The 21,585-nt window shown below is 53.8% G+C and overlaps 2 protein-coding genes across 2 annotated transcripts in view; both read right to left on the bottom strand.

The window, feature by feature from the left end:
• Window positions 1-14,369, bottom strand: SHKBP1 (SH3KBP1 binding protein 1). The gene is made up of 18 exons (XM_011952485.1): window positions 14,241-14,369; window positions 13,947-14,000; window positions 13,790-13,835; window positions 13,602-13,675; window positions 13,046-13,104; window positions 12,728-12,808; window positions 10,511-10,672; window positions 10,340-10,430; window positions 10,060-10,250; window positions 8,573-8,688; window positions 7,554-7,641; window positions 7,322-7,438; window positions 3,689-3,859; window positions 2,809-2,964; window positions 2,421-2,517; window positions 967-1,145; window positions 545-659; window positions 1-422 (listed from the first exon to the last, which is right to left on the bottom strand). Exons 1-18 carry the CDS (start codon window positions 14,324-14,326, stop codon window positions 191-193), a joined length of 2,115 nt encoding a protein of 704 aa, XP_011807875.1. The 5' UTR covers window positions 14,327-14,369; the 3' UTR covers window positions 1-190.
• Window positions 14,370-14,793: 424 nt separating this feature from the next.
• The window catches only part of LOC105519239 (spectrin beta chain, non-erythrocytic 4-like), a 19,683-nt gene continuing 12,891 nt past the window's right edge, over window positions 14,794-21,585 (bottom strand). Inside the window, exons 9-11 of the mRNA XM_011952542.1 lie at window positions 18,820-18,993; window positions 18,632-18,674; window positions 14,794-15,836 (exon numbers count right to left, since the gene is read on the bottom strand). Of these exons, the coding sequence (XP_011807932.1) occupies window positions 15,678-15,836; window positions 18,632-18,674; window positions 18,820-18,993 (376 nt within the window). The 3' untranslated portion in view covers window positions 14,794-15,677. The remainder of the gene's footprint in view (window positions 15,837-18,631; window positions 18,675-18,819; window positions 18,994-21,585) is intronic.

The raw sequence follows: 21,585 nt of genomic DNA, 5'->3' as shown, positions 1-21,585 counted from the left end.
TTGGCAGTGAGGACTTTATTGGGGAGGGTGACTTTGGCTTCCAGAAAAGAGGGAAGGTGGGGACCTAGTAACAATGACTATTTATTCCAAGGAGGCCCTGGCCCTGAACCCAGGGTTCCCATAGGAATCAGGGAGGCACCTGAGTCCCCCAGGACCAGGGCATCCCAAGGCATCATGGCAGCTGCGTTGTTCAAAAGGAAGTTTCATTGAGCTTCATCTTGGGAGGTGTGAGGGGAGTGCCGAGACTGGTGGAGGGCCAAGGGGCTGGTGTGGGTGGCCGTCGGAGGTCCGGCCCACTCCGCACCAGTTCCTGGCAGCGTTCCACAAAGCTGCCCCCACCACGGCGCCGGGCCTCAGCCTGCGGGGGGCTTGGGTTCCCACGGTGGCCAGACAAGGAGGTGTTGCTGGTGGCTGAGTGGAGGCTGAGGAAGTAAGGACAGTAAGTGCACGTCATCACAGGGCAGTTGAGCCACTCTGCCCCTGGGGCCACCACACTGTCCCCTCTCCCTCCATTGCACAGAAGGGGAAGAGGAGTTGTGGCTACCTGGTGAGGGAGATGCGGGGTGAGGGGCTGGGGAGAGAGCCCCGCGAGGGAGCCGGTGGGGCCAGCTCGCAGTGTTCCAGCTGTTCCATCAGTTCTTGCTCCGTCAGGCCACCTGCTGCGGGGCACGGAAGCAGGGTCAGGGGGCAAGACAGGGGTCATAGGGCAAGGGCCTGGGTTGCATTGCAGTGCAAGCACCCAGAGACAGGACGGGAGAGAGGAGGCAGAGATCAATGCATGGGGGCCAGAGGCTGAGACAGGGGTTGAAAAACAAGGGCAGGAAGGGATGCGGGGCAGAGAGGGCGTCAAAGGAAAAGAGGTCGGAGGGCAAGGGCCTGGGAGAGAGATCAAGAAGTTGGCTGTGGAGAGGGGTTCTGGGTGAGGCTGTGGGGCTTGGGACGGGATTGGGGTGGGACAGGGAGTACCAGGTGCCTGGCCGAGGCCATCCATGGCGGTGGTTAGGTCCCACATGGCCAAGCTGCCGTTGGCCTGGCCGGTGAGCAGATAGCGCCGGGGCCGAGAGCCGAGCCGCCGGGAGCCCTCGCACTCCAGCACTGTGAAGGCCGTAGTGGGTGAGCCATCCACGGAGCGCACGGAGCACACCCTGGCGGGTGTAGTGGGGAAGGCAGTCACCCTCACTGTCTCAGCCTTCCCAGTCCCAGTCCCCACCACTGTGGCTGCAGTTCCTGCCTCCCCAGGGGCCCGCCCCCGTCTTTATCCACCCCTAGCCTGCTTTTCTCTCGAGTTCCAGTCCCAAGGGTCCAGCAGCTCTTGGACACCCCAGCCCCAAACACCCAGGAAATCTCCCAGAGACTTCTGCTCTTCCCTGCTCCCACTGCCAGGGAAGGCCCAAGGCCTGTCCCAGCTGCTCCCCCACCTCCTATCAGCCTCCTGGCCTCCTCCCTGGGCTCCTGGCCTCCCATCAAGCCTCCTTTTTTTTTTTTTGAGACGGAGTCTTGCTCTGTCGCCCAGGCTGGAGTGCAGTGGCCGGATCTCAGCTCACTGCAAGCTCCGCCTCCCGGGTTTACGCCATTCTCCTGCCTCAGCCTCCTGAGTAGCTGGGACTACAGGCGCCCGCCACATCGCCCGGCTAGTTTTTCGTATTTTTTAGTAGAGAAGGGGTTTCGCCGTGTTAGCCAGGATGGTCTCGATCTCCTGACCTCGTGATCCACCTGTCTCGGCCTCCCAAAGTGCTGGGATTACAGGCTTGAGCCAAGCCTCCTTTCATTCCCTGTGCAGTGGCCACAGTTCTCCGCATAGGACAAAGCTTCAGCCCTTCTACAGCCTGACAAGGCCCGCCCGCATCTGTACCCCATCCTCACCTCCTGTGCTTCAGGCCAGGAGCCCACATGTCCTTCCCGTGTGGCCCTATTTGGCCCTTCTCAGCCTCTGCATATACGGTTCCCTCAGCCTGGGGCCCCCTTCCCCTCCCTTCTTTCTTCTGCTCCTTCCTACTTGTCCTCTAGGTCTCTGCTCAGAGTCCCTTCATCCAGAACAGCCTCTGAGGCCCCTTTCCCAGCTGAAGCAAGGCTCCTACAGCTCCCTGGGTCTCCTCTATTCCACCCCAACCCCTCTGCCTATGCCCCCCATCCCACCCTGACCCCTTTACCTGTGCCCCCCATCCCACCCTGACCCCTCCCCCTGTGCCTCCAACCAACTTGGCCCTGCCTGCACTGGGCTGGCACTGCACCAGGTTACTCCCACCCACACCTATCACACCTTTGATACCTCCCGCCCCAAAGCCACCAGGCCTGTCCTCCCTCCCAGCCTTTGATCCTTCAATGCTCCTTGGCTGTGACCCCTTTCTGGCCTCAGTGACCTGGCTGGCATCTTGCCTTCTCCCCTGACCTCCCTCCCTGTTGAACAGGACTGTCCTTACCGCTGCCCAGTAGATGAGAGACGCACGAACAGCTGGCTGGCGCTGGGCACCACCTTCTGGATGAACACTTGCTGGTCGTCCCGTTCGCCGTAGGGGCCTGGGGCAGGCAGGGGCAGGGGTCAGGGCCAGCTGGGGTCCCCTCAGCCTCAGACTTCCTTCCCCACTGATGAAACCCACCACCCCAAGACCCGGGTCCCATTCCCAGGCTGTTGGAGTTGGCCAGGGCCAGAGAGGGCTGGGGGGGTTGCAGCAGTCAGTGGAGCTCAGGTGCCACACCCCAATCATTGCAGGCTCCTGGGTCAGGTGGCCACAGGTGGGAATTAGTAGAGGTCAACAGGGGTCAGGTAAGGGGGTCAGTGGAGTGGGAAGGCCAGGAGCCAGTAGGCACCAATGTCATTGCCAGCACTGCAGCCGCCATGCCCATCCGCCGACTCCAGCGCCAGGATCTTGAAGGAAGCGAGTGGGGTAGAGCCAGGCTGGGTGGAAATCATGCCACGGAAGCGAGTCACAGACCATGTCCGCACGTGGTTGTTGTCGGCACAGACTGAGGGGGGCACAGGGAGAGCAGGAGATCAGGCCTGCTGCAGGCATCAATGCTGCCTGCGCCTCCAGAGCCCTAGGACAGCTCCGTTTCAGGAGGGTCAGCCCTTGCTGAGTTCTTCCCTTTCAGAGAATCCTTTCCTCCCCAGAATTCCAAATGCTAAAAACCCTGTTGCCTCTGCCTCCAAAACTGTTCCAGAGCCTGATGTCACCTTGCCCTGTCCTTTGCCCCAGGCTGGTCCATTTCGTCACCTGCCTGGACCCTATCAGTACCCCCCTCCCAGAGGTCCCTGCTCCTGTCCTAGCCACTCACCTTGGCCTCCCAAAGTGCTGGGATTATAGGTGTGAGCTACCGCACCTGGCCATTGATGTCCATTTCTATATATTTATTGTCTGCCATCCCTGCTAGAATGTCAGCTCCATGAGGGCAGGAACTTGGCCTGTCTTGTTCATCACTGTATCCCCTATGCCTGGCACACGGTGGGTGCCCCGTAAATCCTTGCTGAATTGATGGATTCCCAAACACACACAGATTCACTCCTCCCCAGACTGATCCCCTTATGGTATTCTCTCACTTCTGCAATTACAGTCCCATCCCAGGTCAATCCTCTCCACCAGAGCTCTCTTCCTACACAAGGTCCCTCCCCAGTGGAAATTCTAATCCTTCTGCCTCCACACTCCCATCTGAGCTGTCTCTCCCAGCACTGGAGCACCCCACAGAGGCTCACCTGAGATGAGGTGCTTCTCCGACAGCATGATCTTGGTGACAGGGCTGCGGTGCACAGTGAAGGTCTGGAAGAGCTGAGGCCCCGAGCCCACCGTCTCTGGGTGCTGCACGATGACCCGCACGCCCCCTGAGCTGGTGCCATAGGCGATCTCGATCCAGTTCCCACTGTCACCTGGTGAGGGGCCAAGGATGAAAAGAGGGCCTGGGCCACAGAAACAGAAACCAGGGCAGAGAGAAAGAAACAGGCACAGAACAGAGACACAGTCAGAAAGCAAGGAGAGGCTGGGCGCGGTGGCTCATGCCTGTAATCCCATCACTTTGGGAAGTTGAGGCGGGTGGATCACCTGAGGTCAGGAGTTCAAGACCAGCCTGGCCAACGTGCTGAAACCCCGTCTCTACTAAAAATACAAAAATTAGCTGGGCGTGGTGGTGCATACCTGTAATCCCAGCTACTCAGGAGGCTGAGGCATGAGAATTGCTTGAACCCAGGAGGCAGAGGTTGCAATGAGCCAAGACCACGCCACTGCACTCCAGCCTGGATGACAGAATGAGACTCTGTCTCAAAAAAGAAAAAGAAAAAGAGAGAGAGAAGGAAGGAAGGAAGGAAGGAAAGAAAGAAAGAAAGAAAGAAAGATAAAGAAGAAAGACACAGACACAGAACAGAGACACAGAAAGCAAGGAGAGAGAGAAGGACACAAAAAGATGGTGATGAGATGTGGGAAATGCAGGAACAGGGAGACAAAGGCACAGGTCAGAGGAGGAGAGGCCCAGAGACAGAAATTATAACAATGAAACAGCAAATAAGAGAGGAAAGAGAAAGAAAAACAGAGAATAGGCCGGGCGCGGTGGCTCAAGCCTGTAATCCCAGCTGCTCAGGAGGCTGAGGCAGGCGAGACGGGTGGATCACAAGGTCGGGAGATCGAGACCATCCTGGCTAACACGGTGAAACCCCGTCTCTACTAAAAATACAAAAAAACCAGCCGGGCGAGGTGGCGGGCGCCTGTAGTCCCAGCTACTCCGGAGGCTGAGGCAGGAGAATGGCGTAAACCCGGCAGGCGGAGCTTGCAGTGAGCTGAGATCCGGCCACTGCACTCCAGTCTGGGCGACAGCGGGAGACTCCACCTCAAAAAAAAAAAAAAAAAGAAAAAAAGAAAAACAGAGAATAGAGGCCGAGGCAGGAAGATTGCTTGAGGCCAGGCGTTTGAGGCCAGCCTGGGCAACATAGTGAGATCTTCATCTCTACAAAAAACTCTTTGGGTGTGATGGCATCCACCTATGATCCCAGCTACTCAAGAGGGTGAAGTAGGAGGATCACTTGAACCCAGGGGGTGAGGCTGCAGTGAGCTATGACTGCGCCACTGCACTCTAGCCTAGGTGAAGAAGCAAGACTCTGTCTCAAAAAACAAATAAAAATGACATAATAGTGGCACGTGGTGGGAAGGGAGATGAGGAGGAAATGAATAACTAAGCGAAATAAGAAAGAGGCTGGGTGCAGTGGTCCACGCCTGCAATTCCAGCACTTTGGGAGACAAAGGCAGGAGTATCCCAGGAGTTCAAGACCAGTTCGGCCAATGTGGCAAAACCCCGCCTCTACTAAAAATGCAAAAATTAGCCAGGCATGGTGGCAGGCACCCGTAATCCCAGCTACTTGGGAGGCTGCGGCAGGAGAATTGCTTGAACCCAGGAGGCAGAGGTCGTAGTGAGCCAAGATTGCGCCATTGCACTCCAGCCTGGGTTGAATGACAGAGCGATACTCTGTCTAAGAAAAAAAAAAAAAGAAAGACAGAAATAAGAAAAAGACCTTACAAAGAAGAAAGGTGATAATCTGCCGTGAAGTTAGGTGTATTATTAACTTATTTTTGCTTTAAAAAAAAAAAAAAAGAAGCAGCAGCAGCAGCAGCAGCAGCTATGGCCAGGCACAGTGACTCAAGTCTGTATTTCCAGCACTTGGAGGCCAAAGTGTGAGGATCACTTGAGCCCAGGAGTTCAAGACTAGCCTGGGCAACATGACAAAACCCTGTCTCTACAAAAGAATACAAAAATTAGACAGGTGTGGTGATGCAAGCTTGTGGTTCTGCTGTTCAGGAGGTTGAGGTGGGAGGATCACTTGAGCCCGAGTGGCAGAGGTTGCAGAGAACTGAGATCATGCCACTGCACTCTAGCCACTGCACTCTAGCACTCCTTGCAACACAGCAAGACCCTCTCTCTATTTTTTTTTTAAAAAAGAATAATCCCTACCTCACATCATACATAAAATTTAATTTCTGATAGAACAGACTTCTATGTAAAAACTAAAACTGTAAATCTTCTAGAAGAAACTCAGGAGAAGATCTGTGTAACCTAGAATAGGTAAAGATATCTTAAGACCCAGAAAACACTAACCATTCAAAAATTATGGTAAGTGAAAAATGCAGACACAAAAGGCCACATAATGTATGACCCCATTTACATGAATTGTCCAGAACAGGCAAATCCATAGGTATAGGAAGCATACTGAGCCTGGCCAACATGGCGTAACCCAGTCTCTACTAAAAGTAGAAAAATTAGCTGGGCATGGTGATGCGCATCTGTAATCCTCCCCTACTTGGGAAGCTGAGGCAGGAGAATTGCTTGAACCCAAGAGGCGGAAGTTGCAGTGAGCTGAGATCACGCCACTGCACTCCAGCCTGGGCAGCAGGCTCACTACAGTGTCTGCCATGCCTGGCTAATTTTTGTAGTTTTAGTAGAGATGGGATTTCACCATGTTGGCCAAGCTGGTCTCAAACTCCTGACCTCAGATCCGCCCGCCTCAGGCCCCCAAAGTGTTGGGATTACAGGCGTGACCCACTGTGTCCAGCCAGATTCAACTCTCATCCAGTCATTCAACAAATATTTACTGAGCATCCCTGTATAAGCACTGTTCTAGGTGCTAGATCATGACCAGCCTCTCCACCGGCGGCAGAGTGGACCATTAGGAGTTAATCTTTGTGTTTCTTTCCCATCTTTGTGATTAAGGCATGATGTTCACATGTTCATAAAACACCACAGATGCAGGTTTTACAGCAGATGAAGCTGAGTTCTCTTACTTGAGACAGTTGTTTTGTTTTCTTGGCATCAAATGCAGAATGGGTTAATTTTTGAGACGTAATTCTCATACCATAAAATTTGCCATTTTAACGTGCACAATTCAGCGGATTTTGGTATATTCACAAGGTTGTACAACTATCACCATGAACGAATTCCAGAGTATTTTCATCACCCCTGTAATAAACCTCCTGATCTTTAGCAGCAGCTCCACATTTCTCACTTCTGATAGCCTCTAGAAATCACTAATATGCTTTCTTTTTTTGTTTTAGCCAGGCCTGATGGTGTGCACCTGTAATCCTAGCTACTCAGGAGGCTGAGGCAGGAGAATCGCTCGAACTCAGGAGGTGGAGGTTGCAGTGAGCCAAGATTACACCACTGCACTCCAGCCTGGGCAACAGAACAAGACTCTGTCTCAAAAAACAAAAAAAACAAAAAAAAAAGAGAGAGAGTTGAATCTGCCGCCCCTTGATGACCCCCCCGGGTCATGCTACACAAGTTGGGGGATAGCTACAAGCTGGCGCTGGGGCTGGCTGGTGACGGCAGCAGGGGAAGATGGGTCATAGCTTACTGGTCTTGGGGGTGAGGTAGACACTGAGGGCGGTGACCCCATCCTCTGCCGGGTCCCGATAGAGCTCGCTGACAAGGAGGTCGTTGTCTTTCATGCGCAAGGGAAACTTCTGCACATCTGGGGTGGGCAGGGAGGGTAGAGCGGGTTTGTTCCAGGTGGCCCAGCCTCTCTCCCTCCCTTCCCCTCTCCCAGGGGAGGCTCTCGGGCACCCAGGACACAGGCTGCTGCTCACCCACATAGTAGATGGAGCCGTTGTTGCAGCCCAGGAGGAGGAAGGAGCCTGCTGCATCATAACTGGTGATGGGCTGCACCTCCTGGACCTGGGGGTGGGGCAGGACAGGCTGCAGCCGGGAGCCCTTCCACTCCTTGGCTTCCGTGGTGACCCCTCACAGAGGACGGGCCCTCTCCTCCACCTCCAGAACCCACCCACTGCTCCCCAGCCCCATCCACCCCAGGCCTACCTTTGTCCCTGTCTTGTTCCCTCCCTTCCTCCCTTTGATGCATCTCTCTCTGACTCTTGGCCTCTCCTGGACTCTGTACTTTTTAAAGTTTTAATTTTTTAAATTTCTGTGTAGAGAGAGTCTTATCATGTTGCCCAGGCTGGTGTCAAACTCCTGGGCTCAAGCCATCCTCCTGCCTCGGCCTCCCAAAGTGCTGGGATTACGGGCGGGAGTCATCGCACCCGGCCTCCACTCTACTTCTGACATGACTCTAATTCATCCCCCTTTATTTCTCTGTCTTCCCCCATCTGCCACAGAGGTTCAGTCTGGTTTGACTCTGTCTACCCTTCTCTGTCACCTCTTTCTGATTTTCTATTTCTTATTTCTATTTGCCTGGTTTTCTCCCTTTCTGTCGCTTTCTCTGCCTCTGTCTGTCTTTCTCCCAAAGCCATCCTCCCACCTCGGCCTCCCAAAGTGCTGGGATTACAGGTGTGAGCCACCGAGCCAAGCCAGTTCTTGTCTCCTACAGCATCTCCCCTAACCTGTTCTCTAACCCAGTCCCAGGGAATTCTCCCTCCTCCTTTTAAAACACATTCATGCTTCATGTGGGCTCTGCAGCCCTTCCTCCAGGAAGACTTCCCTGATGCTCCTTAGGCCTTTATCACAGATATCCCCAGGCTCTGGCCAGCTGCCGGTTCTCTGGCTTCCTCCAGGTTTAGGGGCTGGGGGTGGGGGCAGATGCAAACCCTCCCTGGGTCTGTACGGTCTGGAAAACTGGGAAGGGGTCAGCCAGGCTGGCCAGAACTCTGACCTGCCAATGCTTGGTCACGGCATTCCACACCCCGATGCGCCCTGTGTGACTTGTAGCAATGAGCTGGTTCCCAACGAAGAACAAGGCCTCCACAGGCACCCCCAGATGGAAGACTCCTGCAGTGGGCAAAAAGGGCTTGGCTAGAACCCTGCCTCATGGAGGAGGAGCGGTGGGAGGAAAAACTCCAAGGCCCAGAGGATTCAGTGGGACCACAGAATCCTTGAAGGATAGAAGATTCCATCAGGGGCCGGGCACGGTGGCTCACACTTGTAATCCCAACACTTTGAGAGACTGAGGTGGGCGGATCACTTGAGGCCAGGAGTTCAAGACCAGCCTGGCCAACATGCTGAAACTCCATCTCTACTAAAAATATAAAAATTAGCTGAGTGTGGTAGCGCACACTTGGGAGGTTGAGGGAAGAGAATTGCTTGAACCCAGGAGGCAGAGGTTGCAGTGAGCCGAGATTGTGAGCTGTACTCCAATCTGGACAATAGACAGAGACTCCATTTCAAAAAAAAAAGTGAAGATTCCAGCAGGAATTAGGATAAAATGGGCCAGAAGATTTCTGATGGGGTATGGGATTCTAAAGAGTTCTGGAATTCTAACAGCATTGAGCTTTGCAACGAGGCAAAAAAACCTCCAGTGGTGGCAGGGTATTCTTACAAGGGCTAAGATTTATTTGGGGACAGATTAATAAGTCCAAGATTTGTTGTTGAGGCTTTGAGACAGGGTCTTACTCTGTTGTCCAGGCTGGAGTGCAGTGGTACAATCATGGCTTACGTAGCTCACGGTAGCCTCAAACTCCTGGCCTCAAGCAATCCTTTTGCCATGGCCTCCCAAAGTGCTGGAACTACAGGTGTAAGTTACTGTGCCCAGCCATAAGTCAGAGATTTCTTTTTTTTTTTTTTCCTGAAATGGTGTCTCACTCTGTCACTCAGGCTGGAATGCAGTGGTGTGATCTCAGCTCACTGCAACATCTGCCTCCTAGGTTCCAGGGATTCTCCTGCCTCTACCTCCTGAGTAGCTGGGATTACAGACATGTGCCACCATGTCCAGCTAATTTTTTGTATTTTTTAAGTAAAGACGGGGTTTCACCATGTTGGCCGGGGGGTCTCGAACTCCTGACCTCAAGTGATCTGCCCGCCTCAGCCTCCCAAAGTGCTGGGATTACAAGCGTGAGCCACTGCACCAGGCCAAGTCAGAGATTTCCAATGGCCACACAGAATGGCGCATTCTAACAAAACCAAGAGATCTAACAGGGCAGGGAATTCTGATGGAGGGAGAATTGCATGTGGGTGGATTTTTCTAGGAAGCCAAGGAATTCTAAGAGGATATAGAATTCTGAAGGGCTGGAGCATTCTAATGACACAAAGAGATCTAATAGGGCAGAGAATTCTTACGGGTTTGAGAATTTTATGGGGTGGGTTATTTTAACAGGCCGTAGAATTTAAAGGACAGAGGGTTCTGGAAAAGGCTTGGGGTCATACCTATCTCGGAGCCACTGCCTTCCGCCTGCAGAGCCCATAGCAGGATCTCGCTGCCAGTAGCCGCTGCCACCATCTTGTCATGTTCACCCAAAGCCCCACCAGGCACCCGGGCTGTGAGCGCCAGTCGTTCGATGGGCCAGTCCAGGCGGGGGCTGGAAAACACCAGCTGCCAGCCAGACGCTTCCTTCAACCTGTAGGATTGAGGGGACATCACCAACCCTCACCGTATGCCCTTCCCATCAACAGGGCTGGGACTTCTGGCCACTCCCTCCCCAAGCACCTGTAGCAGACTAGAAACTGGGTGTAGGCCACAGCGATCCAGTTATGGTGTCCACACACCAGGCGCACCATCCCCGGCTCCTCAGGTTGTCCTTGAGGGGAAGAGTAGGGATCAGAAGAGGGTCACAGGGGCCCCACAGCTCCCCCAACCTTCCACAAGATAGAATCGTACCTGAGGGTGAGGGAGGGCTTTTCTCATCCAGCATTCGGCCCAGCAGCCCTGCATTGCCAAGGTTGGGGGGCATCGTGTTGCTCCGTCGGACAGGGGCTGGCCGTCCTCCTAGCTGCTGAGGCCCCACTAGGCTGTGCCGGTTCCGCCGCTTCACTGGGAACACTAGAGTGAGAATAAGAGGTAGAGTAACAGTCATTGTAATCGTGGCTGTCACACAGCAAGCACTTACTATGACAGTGATTGATTTCCCCACGTGTGGGACATGGTCTCCGGGTGAAGATTTTAGGTGGTGCAGTGACATGGCATGAAATGACACTAAACCACATAGCAAGTTACTCCCCTTTCAGTTCCCTTGAGCACAGCACAGAGGAAGACTGAGTCTGGTGCTGCTGTTATATTAATGAATCTGCAGTATTACCTAATTTTCCTTTCTTTGAGTTGGAGTTTCGCTCTTGTCACGTAGGCCGGAATGCAATGGTGTAATCTTGGCTTACTGCAACCTCCGCCTCCCAGGTTCAAGTAATTCTCCTGCCTCAGCCTCCCAAGTAGCTGGGATTACAAGTACCCACCACGACACATGGCTAATCTTTTGTATTTTTGCCAGAGACAGGGTTTCACCATGTTGGCCAGGCTGGTCTTGAACTCCTGACCTCAGGTGATCCACCCACCTCGGCCTCCCAAAGTGCTGGGATTACAGGCGTGAGTCGCCGTGCCCAGCCCTAATTTTCACTTTTAATAAAGGGAAGACTGCACCTTTCACAAGCAATAGCATCTAGCCAGAGTTGTTTTTCGTTTTGCTTTGTTTTGAGATAGCATCGCACTCTGTCGCCCAGGCTGGGGTGTAAGGCATGATCATAGCTTACTGCAGCCTTGACTTCCTGGGTTCAAGTGATTGTCCCACCCCAGCCTCCTGAGTAGGTAGGACCACAGGTGCACACCACCACACCTGGCTAATTTTTTTTATTTTTAGTAGAGACGAGGTCTTGCTATGTCACCTGGGCTGGTCTCAAACTCCAGGTCTCAAGTGATCCACCTGTCTCAGCCTCCAAACTGCTAGGATTACAGGTGTGAGCCACGGCTCCAGGCCAGAGTTTAATAACACTGCTATGTTTGGGTTTTATTTTCATGTTTACTTTGTATTTATAATATAAAGCTTGCATTTAAGATGATTTTTCTTTTTAATTAGCCGGGCGTGGTGGGAAGTGCCTATAATCTCAGCTATTCGGTGGCAGACCTGAGGTGGGAGGAAGGCTTGAACCTGAGAGGCAGAGGTTGCAGTGAGCCAAGACTGCATTCCAGCCTGGGCGACAAAGCCAGACCCTGTCTCATAAAATTAAAAAATAAATAAATAAATAAAATGATTGTTTTTTGGAAAACAGGATAAAACTCAGTTGGAAAAATACTACTACAGGTCTTTATAGCTGGCAAATTTCATGAAGGTAGCAGGTACTGACTGCAGTTAGGGAAACAAAGCTGTAGATGAAATTTCCCGGCCGGGCGCGGTGGCTCAAGCCTGTAATCCCAGCACTTTGGGAGGCTGAGACGGGCGGATCACGAGGTCAGGAGATCGAGACCATCCTGGCTAACACGGTGAAACCCCGTCTCTACTAAAAAATACAAAAAACTAGCTGGGCGAGGTGGCGGGCGCCTGTAGTCCCAGCTACTTGGGAGGCTGAGGCAGGAGAATGGTGTAAACCCGGGAGGCGGAGCCTGCAGTGAGCTGAGATCCGGCCACTGCACTCCAGGCCGGGCGACAGAGCAAGACTCCGTCTCAAAAAAAAAAAAAGAAATTTCCCTACTCTGTTCCTTCTACCAATCAGAAAAGCCTAGTTCCAATAACCACTGGGGCATACCTTCAATGGTCAGTGGGCTAGCTATCATGGGCATTACTGTCAGTAACTTCCTATTAATATTTCTCCCCTCCATGCAAAGAATCCAAGGTCTTCCAAAGCCCCCCCGACAAAGAAACCAAACCTGGACTACAACTTCCATGGGGCTCCAGGGCATCCTTCTGAGCCTCAAGGGCTAGCTGACCCATTGCCTCATGGGGAATGTTTCCGACTTCCTTTCCAAGTATCAGCCCAAGCACCTGATAGGGAACTACACCCCCCACTGTATCTCAGGGCTCACTAGCACAGGCACCAAGAGCTGCAGCCTTATGGGAAATGTAGTCTTTAGCCCACCTCCACGCCCCTCCATTCCACTGGGAGTGCCCACCTGGTGGGGGCAGGTAACCATTGAAGAGGACGTTTCCGCAAGAAGATCGATCCAGCTCCTCTCGAAGCTGAAGGCGACGAACTGCAACAGGAGGACTTAAAGGCTGGGACTTAGGGAGATGCTGAGGCCACCCCATTTCTTTCTACACAGAGTACCAGTATTCCTCCCAGTACCAATACAGACCCAGCAAGGGCTATAACCAGTCTTCCCACCTCTACCCCAGCCCTCTTTCAGGAGAGAAGGGGAAGAGGGGCAGGCAGCATCACTACAGAGTTGGTTTTCTATACAATGAGGATAATAGGTGGGGCTCCCACTTACCCAGAGGAGTGAGCCCATAGAACTGGGCTTCGTGGAGGAGACTGGAACCGTGGACACCCCTGGGTAGTGGAATTGACTAGAGGTCAGAGTCTAGGTGTGGGGGTGAGCAGAGAATTCTGAGAGAGCAATTTTCAAAACTGCACAGAGAATGTCAAGGGGTAGGAAGTTTTGATGGAATCAAGATTCTAAGGAGTGATGATATGGGTGAAGGAAATGTGAGTGTGTGTGTGTTTGTGTGTGTAGGGAGAAATCGAAGGACATATAATTTTAAAATGATCAAGGTTCTCATGAAGTTTTGCTTGTTTGCTTTTTTAGAGATGGGGTCTCGCTATGTTGCCCACGTTGGTCTCCAAATTCTGGGCTCAAGTGATCCTCCCACCTTCGCCTCCCAAAGTGTTGGGATGACAGGCGTGAGCAACCCTTGCGCGCCCGGCCTTTGATCAAGGTTCCGAATGAGAATTCTAATAGAATGGAGCTCATGTGGACATTCAGAGGTGAAAGAACTTCTCAGGGGGTGAAGACAGTGTGGGACTCCCTCCCCTTTTTCCACGCCAACCTGGGGTCCAACTCTTTGGTGCGCAGGAAGTTGAGGATGGGGGCGAAGACTGTAGGGTCCCTGTCGATGAAGATCTGCGGGAAAGTGGGGCAGAGGATGGATGGGGTAAAAGGAAGGACTGAGTGGGGTCCTGCCCCTCTTCCTACCAACCCCTCCCCCCATCCCATTTCAGCTGTTGTCCGACTCACTGCTCCGGTCTCATCTTTCAGCGTCGAGATGCGTCCGCTCAGAAGACTGCAGGGAAGGGACAACGAGCAGGCGTCACGGGCCGGGGGAGTGCTCATTAGGTCTCCTACGCCCTCTCCATCCCTCCTACCCTCTCCCCAAACTCGCTCTCCCGATCACCTGGAGAAGAAGGAGTCTGGGATCCAGGTGAGAGTCTGGCGAGAGGTACTGAATCTGGGAGGGGAAGGTAAACGGACGCAAGAGATGAAGAGGAGCGGGTGAGGAATGCGGCCTCCTCCCGCAGGATCCAGGGTTCCCTCCCTTCCCCCCTCCCCCGGCGTTTTTCCAGGCTCTCGCGCCTCCAACGGGGGGCGGAGCAACCCTTGATGGACAGGGATTCCCCCAAGAGAGGCGGATACTCCCACCCTGCTTCCCGCCCCCAAGGATGGGACCTCAGGAGTCTCCCACACTCACCTCTTGCCTCCTACATTCAGATGAATGACTTCCCCGGGAGGCCCCCGACTCGGTAGCCCCTCGGCTGCAGTAGCCGCTGCTGCCATGGCCCCCAGGCGAGCCGGCTGGCCCTCACCCACTTCCGGGTGTGCATCCGGACCCCGCCTCCATCGGCTGCTCATTGGGCCAGAGACTCCAGGGGTCACTAGCGATTGGACAGAGCGCCTGCCCATCGCGGTTAACTTTTCCGCCTCCTTAAAGGGGTCCGCCTTTCCTGAACTGGACGGGGCGGACCCGGAGTAGCCTTTGGGGAAGTTTGTTACAAAGCATAACGAAATATTCTCCATCCCTCTAGATTCTCGTTTTAGGTATGGCATCTAGGTGCTTCGTCAAGGGGCGTGTGTTTAGACCCCGAAATTAAGTCCACATCAAGGGGTACATCTGGATGTTCTCTGCATCCACGGTACTCCCGTGCCCCGCTCCCCACCCCGCACCCACCCCTACAGCCACCACTGCCCTCCTTTCAATCCTCCCGGGCGCAGCCCAGAAAACCCAAACAAAGGACCATAGACCGTCAAAGCCAAAGGGTTTATTATAGGTACATACAGTGTGCGCCCGCCACACCGCCCCACACCCCCGGGCCCCAGCGGCTTCTCCAGGCGGCCATGGGGGCTGCCCACAACCCAATTCCCCCACTCCCCAGGGAGGTGCTCCAGCCAGAAGCATGCAGGGGGAGGGCTTCCCCTCGCCCCTCCCCTCATGAAGTGGCATTTACAACTGGAGGGGGGAGGAGAGAGGAAGACAGTTTTGAGCTTTGACGCCCCTCCAAAAGCCTTCGCAGATGCGGGGCGGGGGAGGAGGAGATCGACGTTTTGCAAAAATAAACTAAGTCAGGAATTAACCGCATGGCTCTGAGGCGGTGGAGCGCAGGGGCTAGGGCCCCTTCACTCCCCCCTCCCAGACAGAGATCAAGGCAGCATTGGAAGTGAGGTAAAGGCGGGTAGGGGGTATCCCCTCCCTACCCCCTAGCACCCTGGATGGTCCAGGGGACCTCACCAGCGCCCCCATGCCCATCCCTAGGGCAGAGAGGGGGGGCAGGAATTACCGCCCCCACCACCCCAGCTTCTTGGGGCAGGATCTGCAGATGCGGCAGGGGGCTTGGCTCAACTAGGCCCCTGCCCACCCCCATCAAGCTCAGTTATTGCATAAAAATAAGGGAGCCCCAGCACCTGGGGTGGGGGTGGTGAGTGGGAAGGGGCCGAGATATGGCTATAGGGGCAGCAATCTCCCCACCACTTCTTGGGGTGCCGGAGAAGTCCCCTCCTTTCCGGTGCCCACCATGTCACCCGTCCTCAGTGTTGGAACTAGGAGCTCCCGCCCCTGCGGAAGAAAAAGTGTCTTTGTGCCCACAGTGCGGAAAAGAGGGGGGACAGATGTGTCAAGCCCTGGGGGTGGAAGTCACTTCCTGCGCCCGCTGGCCCTGCGATCTCCGCCTTCCCTCCTAGGGTTGCCCTCATCTGTGGATGAAGTAGTGGGTAGTGTCTGGCCCCAGCGGGCGATCTCTGCGTGTTCCACCACTGAGGCAGCCACAGCCTCCAGCCAGCTGTTCATCTCCTCCTGGGGGAAGAAACAGGGCACAGAGTCCGCATTTGGAAGAGGGAAGCTGGAATAATAGGTGAATTTCAGATCAAACTACCCTCTCTGAAATTCAGTTTTCTCATCTATTAAAAAGGGATGATGATGATGATGATGATGATGATGATGCAGTTACAAAGCAGTATGTGCCAGGCTCTGTTCCAAACACTTTAGTGGTTTAACTCCCTTAAACTTATGCAATAGGATTATATATACTTCCTACTACAAAGATAAATGACACAATGATAATAATATGAGCAGGCACTACTAGAGCACTGACATTTACTAGGCCCTGTGCTAAGTATCAGTTTATCATGTATCAATTAAACATGGAGCAATTTAATTCTCACAGTAACCCTACGATAAGAAACTTTTTTTTTTTTTTGAGACAGAATCTTGCTCTTCCCCTAGGCTGGAGTGCAATGGCTCCGTGTCAGCTCACTGCAATCTCCATCTCCCAGGTTCAAGGGATTCTTGTGCCTCAGTCTCCCAAGTATCTGGGACTACAGGCATGTGCCACCATGCCTGCTTACTTTTTGTATTTTTAGTAGAGATGGGGTTTCGCCACATTGGCCACACTGGTGTTGAACTCCTGACCTCAAATGATCTGCCCACCTCAGCCTCCCAAACCCTTCCAGCCTTCCCAGCTGGAATTGCAGGTGTGAGGTACCATGCCATGCCAAGAAACTACTTTTAATCTTCATTGTGCAGATAAGTAAAATAAGTCATGTAGTGGGTAAAGGCCTACTTCTGGCTGGGCATGGTGGCTCATGCCTGTAATCCCAACACTCTGGGAGGCCGAGGCGGGTGGATCACCTGACGTCAAGAGTTTGAGACCAGCCTGACCAACATGGAGAAAACCCGTCTCTACTAAAAATACAAAAATTAGCTGGGCATGGTGGCACATGCCTGTGATCCCAGCTACCTAGGAGGCTGAAGCAGGAGAAACGCTTGAACCCCGGAGGCGGAGGTTGCATTGAGCTGAGATTGCGCCATTGCACTCCAGCCAGGGCAACAAGAGAGAAACTCCGTGTCATTAAAAAAAAAAAAAAAAAAAAAAGGCCTACTCCTTCATTGTATCTTGTGAGGATCGAAAGAGATAACAAGTGTTAGTTATTACTCTCAACATCTCTTCAAACCATCTCCACGCTTGCCTCTCTCAGACTCCTCTTCCTCCTCTCCCCACAGGCTTGTGTGGCCCAGCCATGCGCTCTCCCACTTGGGTCCCTGCCCTGGCCCTGGCCGCGGCCTGGGCTACCCATGCAGGTAGCCAAAGGAATCTGTCTTTGTTTTTTGCTTGTTTTGTTTTGAAATGGAGTCTCACTCTGTCGCCCAGGCTGGAGTGCAGTAGCGTGATCTCAGCTCACTGCAAGTTCTGCCTCCTGGGTTCACACCATTCTGCCTCAGCCTCCCGAGTAGCTGGGATTACAGGCATGTGCCACCACGCCTGGCTAATTTTGCATTTTTAGTAGAGGTGGGGTTTCTCCATGTTGGTCAGGCTGGTCTCGAACTCCCAACCTCAGGTGATCCGCCCACCTCGGCCTCCCGAAGTGCTGGGATTACAGGTGTGGGCCACCATGCCAGGCCGGGAATCTTTTTCACACATCACTGTAATCCCCCCTAGCTCTCCAGTGCCCTTAGATAAAAAATCCAATCTCCTCCAAATGGCCCATCATGTCCTGAGACACCTATCTCCAGGGAACCTTTCTGGGATCTTCTTCCATGAACTCTGTCCTCCAGCAGTTAACCCTTTGCAATTCTGCATTCCTGGTCCTCTGCACTTGCAGTTCCCTCTACCTAGATCCCCCACCCCCTCTTGTTTTTGAGACAGAATCTCACTCTGTCACCCAGCCTGGAGTGCAATAGCACAATCACAGCTCATTATAGCCTTGACCTCCCTGATTCAGATGATCCTTCCACTTGGCCTCCTGAGTAGCTGGGACCACAGGCGTGTGCCACCACTCCTGGCTAATTTATTATTATTTGTAGAGATGGGATCTTTCTGTGTTGCCCAGGCTGGTCTTGAAGTCCTGGGTTCAAGCAATCTCCTGCCTTGGCCTCCCAAATTGCTGGGATTACAGGCATGAGCCATGCTGCCCGACCTGAATCACTCCTTTTTCTAGACCCCCGCCGTCCCTCTGAATCACCATTTTTATTTATTTTATTTTATTTTATTTTATTTTATTTTTGAAAGCAGTCTTGAGCTGTTGTCCCCCAGGCTTGAGTGCAATGGCTCCATCTCGGCTCACTGCAACCTCCGCCTCCTGGGTTCAAACAATTCTCCTGCCTGTGCCTCCCAAGTAGCTGGGATTAAGGCACCTGCCACCATACCCAGCTAATTTTTGTATTTTTTAGTAGAGACAGGGTTTCACCATGTTGGCCAGACTGGTTTCGAACTCCTGACCTCAGGTGATTTGCCCGCCTTGGCCTCCCAAAGTGCTGGGATTACAGGCATGAGCCACCATGCCCAGCCAAATCAGCCCTTTTTAAAGCAAACTCCCTCCCATCTTTCCAGTCTCACCTGAGTGACCATGGCAAAGAGGCTGGACTTTGTCATCAGGAACTGCAGGCAGCCCTCCCTGAAGCCCTTCCTACTCCCCGCTGGGTTAGGAACCTCCTTTGGGTTCTCAGTGCCTGTGGGCTTTCCCATTACAGCCCTGATAACTCTGGCCTATGAGTGTCCCTTCTCACAGCCCCATCACTTTGGGCCAGGAGCCAGCCAGCCAGCCAGGTCATTACTGAGGTCCACACAGATGGAGGAAAGGACCAGATCTCACCTCATCTTTTGCCTGGAGCAAAAACTCACTGCCATCCTGGGTCCTGCAGGAAGGGACACAGAACTTGAGAGATCTGGGGAAGAAGCCCAGCCCACCTGCCCACCAAGTGTCCCCCAGGGAAGTCAGGGTCCCACTGGGAGTTGAAGCTGAGCCTTGGATCCCTCCCTCCTGCCCATTGGGGGGCTCACTGGAGCTTGAAGACATGCTTCTTTTTCTTGTAGTCACTAGCCACCTCGCTGGTGGCCTTGTGCAGGCTGAGCAGCGGCTCCCCACCGTGTGTGCTCCCGGATGCCGGGCCCTTGGAGTCCTTGTAGAAGCCCAGTTCCCCCTTACTAAGCACACAGTAAAGGCTCACCCACGACCTGGAGTGACAAGATGGGGCTCAAGGCAGAGCCACAGCACTCTGCCTGATAACTCTTCACTAACATCCTCAAGGGCTGAATATGCCTGACCCTTCCTTCCTCTGGACTTTTGCACCCCAGTTGGGCCATATGCCTAAAATGCTCTTCCTTATGGCTGTTGCTGCCCGGAGGGGAGCATCTAAGTCTCTCAGTAACAAGCCGTTGCCTAGGCTGGGGTTTCCCTTCCTTATCCCCTCCCATACTGAATTTCCTGAAGGTAAAACTTAAGCTGTCTCCTCCGTAAGCCTTTGCTCCACTCAATCCTCCCCAATCATGGAGCTTTCTCAAGGAAGGTCTATTGGTCTACTGTCTGGAATAAAGAATTCCTGTCTCTCCAGCCATCCAAAGTCTCAATCCTGGAGGAATCCCTCTAAGAGCAAGATATACTAGGTGCCCTTGCTTATTCCTACCTTGGCATTAGGTATGAGGAAGAAAGACCACCTACAGATTCCACTAGCAAAATCTGAATCTGTCCTGCCCACTTCATATCTTGGGACTAGCCCTCACGCCATTATTGGCTGGTGATACTCCTTTTTGGCTCCACTTGTCCCCAGATTCTGCCTCTCAGTAGGACAAAAAGAGGGTGGACAAGCAGGAGCTGGCCTCCAAGAGCAGGTACATCGTGGCTAGACCCTCATTTGGAAACCTGTAAGAGATGACTCCCCCTTCCCAACCCCTACCTTCATTAGTTTGGGCTCTGCCCCTTTTCGGACCATCCCCCAATTTGAAACTTCAAGGGTGGACCCACCCCACTCACTGGCTGGGTGACCTCTCCAGACTCCACGACAAACCATTGAAACCTTCTCAGCTAGACGCCTCCCTCTTTGCTATTAGCTAGTCAACTCCTGGGTTGGTTGCTAAGAGGTTAGGTTCCAATTTATTCACTTTCAGAACATTTTCTCTCTGTTCCCACCTAAGCTCCATCCATCAGCCATTAGATGCACGAACCTTAGGTCCTACCCCTTCCTTTTCATTGGTTGGAATCATCAAAGTTGAGCCCCCCCCCCATCTGGCCCCACCTACTACCCAAACGGGTTGGCGCGTCTGACGTTAAACCACACCCTCTCCTGCTCATTGGTTGGCTTTCTTGATTTAATCCACCCCCTCCTCTGGCCCCACCTACCACCCCCACCTGCCGGAGGGCCTGAAGTTCAGCCACACCCGCTCCTCAGTCCCACCGCTCCACTCATTGGTCACCCGGAGCCTGAGACCCACCTTCCAAAGCCCCGCCCACACGCTCACCGGTTGGACGACTTGCGGTTAGCATCGAGCTCGCGCTTGCGCAGTAGGAAGCCCTCGTGCTGCACTGTGTGAGTGGGCGGTGGCGGAGGGGCGGGGGCGGAGCCGCCCTGGGCTGGGGCGGAGCGCGAGCGCCGGCTTCCTCCGCCCTCACCACCCTCTCTGGGCCGAGGCCGCCGTCGCGGCTTGGGCCGGTCCCGCGCCCGGGGCCGGTCTGGCCGAGGTGTCCGCTCGGGTGGCTCAAGCCCGTTGGGCAGGCGGCCTGGGGGAAGCTCGCGTGGCTGAGGCAGCGACGGCTGTGTGAAGGGAGGGGGAAAGGGGTGCTGTCCATGGAGGGGGTGTGGGGTCATCTGTTTTGGGGGAGTCATGGGTCTGGGGTCCCATCCGTCTGCAGGGCCGTCTGTCTTGGAGGCGAGTATGGGAGGACCTCAGGGTTGGAGGCCCAATTCTTAGGGCCCCATGGGGTCTTGGGAGTGAGTCTGTTAGGACTCACTGGTTTCGAATCCCTCTCCGTGGTGGGAAGAGGCAGCCAGATCTCTGGAGGTGGGGGTGCAAGCAGGGCGTGTCCCCTCTGTCTGCAGGAGAAACCTGGGGCTTCCTTCTGTGTGTGTGTGTATGAGGCTATGAAGAAATTTGGGACCCCACCGGGCTGAAGAAATACGGAGTCCAGGACAGATGTGAGAAGAGTCTGTGTGTGTGTCTGTGGAGGGGGAGTAGGGGTCTCTTAGGTAGGTGCCCCGTCTTTCTAAGGGGGACATTTTCAGATTCTGGGGACCCTGAGAGTCCATGCTGTCTCTGCAGGTTCCAGGTAGGGAATGGGTCCTGCCAGGGCTAGGCATTGACTGTTTCTGAGATCCTGCCCCTTGCTCTGAAAAAGGGGTCCTTGTATCCCCACCCATCCGGGGCTCAACTTACCCCAGAAGGCAGCCCTGGGCCTGCCTCTTTCTCCTGCAGCTGTTCCACAATGTCAGCCAGAGTGGCCTTCCTGGGGGATGGGGGACAGAAAGACTCAATGAAACCAGGGTTCCTCTCCCAGGGACCTGCCTGGCTGGGCAGAGGAGCCTCCACTTCTTAGCTGGAAGTGCCAGGCCCCTGCCCACTTCTGCAGCTGTTTCTCTCAGATGCTCGCCTTAGGTACCACAGGTGCATGTCTGCTGAATGGAGGACCAAACTTCTCGCCCCTTTGAAAATTTTTTTTTTTTTTTGAGACGGAGTCTTGCTCTGTTGCCCAGGCTGGAGTACAATGGTGCATGATCTCGGCTCACTGCAACCTCTGCCTCCTACGTTGAAGCAATGCCCCTGCCTCAGCCTCCC

Source organism: Colobus angolensis, unplaced genomic scaffold (genome assembly GCF_000951035.1).
Source record: "Colobus angolensis palliatus isolate OR3802 unplaced genomic scaffold, Cang.pa_1.0 Scaffold34, whole genome shotgun sequence".
NCBI lineage: Eukaryota > Metazoa > Chordata > Mammalia > Primates > Cercopithecidae > Colobus > Colobus angolensis.
This window is presented reverse-complemented; position numbering and strand designations above follow the sequence as displayed.